Source organism: Patagioenas fasciata, chromosome 2, assembly GCF_037038585.1.
Source record: "Patagioenas fasciata isolate bPatFas1 chromosome 2, bPatFas1.hap1, whole genome shotgun sequence".
NCBI lineage: Eukaryota > Metazoa > Chordata > Aves > Columbiformes > Columbidae > Patagioenas > Patagioenas fasciata.
Genome location: NC_092521.1, coordinates 166,906,562 through 166,912,561, shown reverse-complemented (window position 1 = coordinate 166,912,561; position 6,000 = coordinate 166,906,562). Strand labels below are relative to the sequence as shown.

General features: G+C 44.9%; 1 protein-coding gene and 1 long non-coding RNA gene across 2 annotated transcripts in view; one reads left to right on the top strand and one right to left on the bottom strand.

Annotated features, from left to right (window-relative positions):
* Positions 1–336: 336 nt before the first annotated feature.
* Positions 337–4,047, bottom strand: LOC139827457 (uncharacterized). Its single transcript, XR_011738002.1, has 4 exons — positions 3,912–4,047; positions 3,358–3,398; positions 1,542–1,703; positions 337–413 (listed from the first exon to the last, which is right to left on the bottom strand). It is a non-coding gene; the product is annotated as an uncharacterized lncRNA (long non-coding RNA).
* A 952-nt stretch (positions 4,048–4,999) lies between these two features.
* The window catches only part of WNT3A (Wnt family member 3A), a 99,625-nt gene continuing 98,624 nt past the window's right edge, over positions 5,000–6,000 (top strand). Inside the window, exon 1 of the mRNA XM_065831301.2 lies at positions 5,000–5,089. Coding sequence (XP_065687373.1) covers positions 5,019–5,089 — 71 coding nt within the window. The 5' untranslated portion in view covers positions 5,000–5,018. The remainder of the gene's footprint in view (positions 5,090–6,000) is intronic.

The window sequence follows — 6,000 nt, the reverse complement described above, 5'->3', positions numbered from 1 at the left end:
CAAGGAGCCATTGACCGTAGAGGCAGCCAACGTACTTTAAGCAGGATTTGGACAGCTGTAGGGAGGCAAGGTAAAACCCAGGCTGTCAGTCTGTTTTGCACATTTTTAAAACCCTCTCTATCTCCAACACTGACCAACCTCCACTTCTGAACAGCAATGAGCTTTCTACTCTAGAAACAGCTGGTCATAGAGAGACCTGTGTTGAAGAAGAGTCATGAATTCAGCAGCAAAATCCATCTTTTCAGCAGTTCTGTCACTGAACCATACCATGACCCAGACGTTACACATCTTCTGCCTTAGTACACATCTGATGCGATCAATATTAACCTACCTTGTCGCTATTTGGACTGCTGTTGACTTCTGGTTGAGATGTATGTATGACATGAATGACATGGATCTCAGTCTTCAGGGACCTTAGAAGTCATAGAAGTAAAATGAAAGAGGGAAGCAGAATGACCTGCCACAAATCAACAGGCCCATGGCAAAGCCAGATGTCCAGCGACCCAGCACCCAGTCATTCAGGATCCCAGCATTTAAATTGTATTTTCTACGCATTAGTGGAGGGAGGAGGTTTAGTGTTCACAGCATATTTTGATGTATGGGTCTTCAGATATCTGTAGCAACTCCTACATGCTATTGGGGCTCCTCACTAGGGCTGGCTTTAGGGAGGGTGGGTTACGAAGCTGCCTGGTGGGGATTTAGTGGTGCTCCCATTATTGCAACGTGTTACGATGTGGGCTTCCTACCATGGAAGGAAGAATAGGTCGTGGGTTTCCCACACTGACATGGCAGCTACACCAAACCATGAAGATCACTGTGTCCAGAGAGTGATGTGCGGGGCAGGCAGTGAACAAATTGCAAATGGGCAAGATTAACCAACCATCTTCCAGCAAGAACTAGTCCCAGTGGCAATTTGCCAAAGCAGATGATGGATTAGATTTTATTAGAGGAAATTAGAATATAAAAGAGGGAAGGGGCAGAATGTACCTCTGCCCTCTACTAAAACCAAGCAAAACCTCCTGCCCTGTGAGGAGGTTTCCATGGCTCCACGTTTGCTTTCATTGAGGATGTTCTCTCCCATCCTGCAGCCACAACAAATCTTCTCCATGTTGGGCAGAAGGGAAAGGAGATCAAGAGAAGTGACACAAAGAATATTTGAGAAGTGTGATGGACTGCACTGAATCAGTCTGCCCATTTTCTTATCTGCCTGGATCCCTCCAAAACTCCTCCCCTTGCCCTTCATCTCTTTACATAGACATCTCTGGGGTGGAAACACCCTGGATGTGCCTTTTTTTGAACATGGATGAGCGCAGCTGTTCCCTGTTGCAACTGCACCATGAGACAGTCATGTTTCTAAATCCAGCTCTATTTGCAACTCAAGCGAGCCCTGAAGATGCCAACTGGGCCATTCTCATGAGTAAGCAAGATAGAACCAGCCTGCAATGCCTTCATAAGGCATTCCAACCCCATGACGATGAGGCCTTCTCCATGTCCTTCCATCCTCTTTTCCCCATGCCAGTTTGATAACTGGAGTTACCCACCTCCTTTTGCAGCAATCTCATGGGGGCTGAGGAATTGGTCCCACAGCTGTGAGCATGGTCGAGATTTTATTCCCCCTTTTGACAGTCAGAGTGATGGACTTTCATCTGCTGGGGAAGCCATTAACAAAACTGGTGTTGACTCTGTTGGTGTAAGGATGGGCACTGTGAAAAAAATCGTGCAAAGCAGGTTGTAGCTCCACTACGATGAAGATTTGGTGGCTACCACTTAAGATTCACAACGGTGCAGCCTGGACTTCCCTCAAAACTTGTCCCTGGGCACTTATGAGCAAAGGAGCCAAAGCCATTCTTTTGTCACCCTTCCAAGGGCCAGTTCCTGCCCATTGCAACACATATGTCTGAATGCACCTCCAGATATTTGGGAGAGGGATGGAAACCAATGGACCAGAGTGGATGAGCTTAGCTAGGTTTTGACATCAGGCCCTAAAAACAGCTGTTGGGAGAAAAAGCTGATGATTTGGGCACCCAAAAACCAGCAGCCTCACATCCCTAAAGCCCATGGCAGTCTTTTTATTTACTCTAATGGACTGCAAAATCTGGCCCTTAAAGGGCTCTGGTTCAAAGGTAACATTGATAACAGATAACTGATCTACAGTAGTGTTCCAGGTGAGGGGAATAGCTGTTATACACCCGACTACCTTTTTATCAGTGTAATTAAAAGCAGTTGGCGTCAGAGTAAGTAGCAATGCTGCCTGCGGAAGGAATCAATACCATCCTGCTTGTGTGTGTGTGTGTGTGCCTATGACAAAGTGGATTATCTCCATCCTCCCCCAAAATAGCAGCTGCAAAGCAAAGAGACGGGGAGAGGGGGGGTGAAAAAAAAAAAAAGGGAGAGTGGCTGAATTTGTACCTCCAGGTAAAGTTTGCCTTGGTGCTTCCTGGTGGGAGGGGCAGAGGCTTTGGGGGATGTTTTAAATCTTCTCCCCAGGAACAAAAGGAAGGGAGATTAGCTCGACCCCTGGAAGGGATGTGTCTGCTGCCCCTTCCTCCCCCCTCCAGCCCCGGTTTGCCGGGACCCGGTGTCTCCGGGTCTGTGTGTGTGTGTGTGTGTGTGTGTGTTCCCGTCTGCACCGTGAGCAATTTCACTTGAAAAGACAGAGAAATCCCCCTCCTTTGAAAGCCTCAGCGTTTGGTTCTTTCCAGTAATGCTATAATTGGGATGGGATTTTTCTCTTAATACAGAGGGAAAGTCCTTTAAGATTATTTTTCACACACCGCCACCCCTCCTCCTTTTTTTTTTTCCCCTCTTATGCAATAAAACTCTCCCTCTCCAGCCTCTTTGGCTCCTCTGGGGTGGGGGATCTGCTGAAGGAGGTGGTGGAGGGGTCGGATTTAATGCACTCTATATAATTTCAGCGTGGATTTGCTGGGAGAGCCGGGGAGAGCATCAGTCCCTCCTCTGGAATCAAGGGAGCAGCCGCTGGGATCGACTCGAGTTTGGGCGATTAAATCTCGGGAGCACTTGCCAGAGCTCCCATTTGCAATCACTTGTCATCCAACCCCAAAGAAAATAATCAGGGCCCGACCCCTGCCAAATTCCCAGTGATTTAAATATCCCCGAATGAACTGCGTTTCTAGTATAATTTCACTAGAATGAATATATCTCTCCATCTAGTCTAAACACAAACATATCTTTATATATATATGTATGCATATAAAGCTCTGTGTGTGTAAATAGAAATATTCCCGACTAAGGGAAAATATATATGCAATTTTTTAATGAGGAAGAAAGCGCATTTTGATTTGAGCTAACGCAAGGTTGCAAGCCTCCCTCCAACAAAGTCATTAAAAATTGTACCTGTCTTTGTTCCGTGTGAGCCACAGAATCTTTCTGATTCGCTGATAAAATAAAGTAAATAAATTAATTCTCATCCAGTTCTCTCTGCTAAAAAAAAAAAATAAATAAATAAACAAAAAAAATAATTAAAAAAAAAAAAAAAGCCCACAACAGGTAGCAACCACAACAACCAAAATTAAAATAATGTAAAAGAGAATCATCATTGTTATTCCGGGGAGAAAATAGCTCATCTAGTCCCCTCGTTTTCGCCTCTCCAACCCCCTTTCAAATGACCCAGGATAAGGGGAAAGGCTGTCAGCTGGGTGACACTTGCTCCCAGATACAGCAACCTTTAAACAATCTGTCCCAGGGGAAATGTAACCGCGCTTTCGAGGAGCTACATCTTTATAATAATATTAACCACGATTTTTCTCCTTATTTCCACCCCACCGAAAACCTGCGGATTTTTCGGAACCTGCCGATCCACCCCAACCCACCCCCCCCCGCCACCGCTGCTGAAAGGAGAGGAATTGTTGCAATATGTAGAGAGAGAAATTAAAAAAGAGATCAATTACTAGAGCCCCGTGGGGTGGATGTGGTGGATGAAGTCGTTTGCAGCGGCGTCTTCGCAAAGTCCGGGGCTGGGACTCCTGTAAATTGGGATGATCTGGAGGAACCTTATCGAGATTTGCGTGGAAGGAGTTGATTTCTGAGCAGATGACTTCGGGGGAGCTCTTGGATATCTGGCTGGTTGGACTGGTGGGGAAGGGGTGTGCGTGTGTGTGCGTGCATGTCTGCGTGTAAATCCTCTGCTTTTTTAATGAAAAAAAGGAGGGGGAAAAAAAAATGGAGCTAACCAAAGGTTTCTACAAAGTTGGTTCAAATCCGTCCCGATCATCACCGCGAGGAAATAGGGATCTGAGAAGCAAACAGAATGGCAAGAAGGAGCAAATCGAGAAAATAATAATTAAAGAGAAAAAAAACTTCACACTTTTTTTTTTTTTCTTTGCATTTTAGTAGCTTCGACCCAGGGAGTGAAATCCGGGCAGGTTGTTATAGCTACCCAAATCCACAGGGGTCCCCCCTGTCTATTTAAACCCCCTAAATCTTCCTTCCCCTTTTTAAAACTACATTTTATCCCTTGGCTTGTGGGCCAACGTGCCCCCTAATGAGTATTAAAACACTATCTCCTTGCAATTAGCTCATTCCTGACTTCGCGCTCCTGATTGACAGAACAAGCCAAAGCATCAGAATTCTCCCTTTGGCAATAAGTGCTGATTGGGTCCTTTTTAAGAGAGCTACTTCAAACTTTTTTTTTCTTCTTTTTTTTTTTTTTTTTTTTTTTTTAATATTTGCCTTCAGTGTCTTGGCTGAGAGAAGAGTTTTTTACCTCTCTGAGATTTTTTATTTATTTTCTTTTATTTTTTTTTGTTCCTTGAGAGTAGTAGTAGAGGAAGCAAGAGAGGATTTACCTGGTGTCGGGTTGAGTTCACTTCATTTGACTTCTTTTTTTTTTTTTTGGGTTTGTTTTTAAATTATTGTTATTATTATTATTATTATTATTATTAAAATAATCATCCTGCCTCAGAAGAAAGGAAGGTTTTTGGCAACTCTGGTGGTTGTTATAACCAAAAAAAAAAAAAAAGAAAAAAAAAAAAAAAAGGAAAGACAACTTTTCATCAATGGCCTCTTTTGGATATTTCCTGTTTCTTTGTGGGTTGAGTCAGGCTCTGTCAAGTTACCCAATCTGGTGGTAAGTTTTATTCTTCTTTTTTTTTTTCCCCTCTCATTTTCATTTATTTTTCCCCTCCTCTGTTTTCTCTGCAACCCCTGCGCTTAAGATGTCTTGAAATCCTCCTTTCGTTGCCACTCAGCTAAAGAGGTGGGATTGTTCCAGCGCCAGCAAGTTCTTAGAACCTGCATTTCACCTCTTTTATTTATGCATTCACTTTGTTTATTTTGACTGGGTTATACCTGATCTCTCCTTCTCCTACTGTAAAGGAGAGAGAGAGAGAGCGATCGGAAAGTTTTTTTTTAAGTGCTTTGATCCTCTCCTGTGAAGAACAAAAGGCGCTGCCTGAATTAAAGAGATAATGATACAAGTTGACATGAGCATTTCAAGGTGATTTCGAGCAAGTCAGGTGGAAGGAAGGGGGGGAAAGGATGAAAACATTCTTATTTCCCCCCTTCGCTTTAAGGAATATTTAGAGGGAAAGGGGAGGAAAAATGTAAGGGAAGGAAGAGAAAGGAGGTGAGAGGAGGCTGAGCAACCTGGGCTGGTTCTGTAAAGGCTGAGCCGGGGCTGGGGGAGATGTGCCCGGCGCTGCCCCGCGCAAGATCGGCGGGGACCCGCGCAGCCCCGGCATAAAGCACCTTTTTGTACGGATTGAGCTCATTTTTGTTTCTTTTCTTTTTTTTTTTAATTTCCGCGCTTTGCACCCTACGCCTTTAAGAGCTTTTTTTATTCCTCTCCCCCACAAAAAAAAAAAGCAAATGGTGCTGGGCAAGGCATGTAACTGCAAGATCTGCTCTAATTACCCCGCGGAGGTAATTGGGCTCAGGGAAGCCCTGGGTGCGGGAAGGCTCCGGCTTTGCAGGCAGCTTGGCGGGGGAGCGCGGAGGAAGCGCGCAGCGGGGCCGCTGGGACGCCGCGCTTCGCCGCCG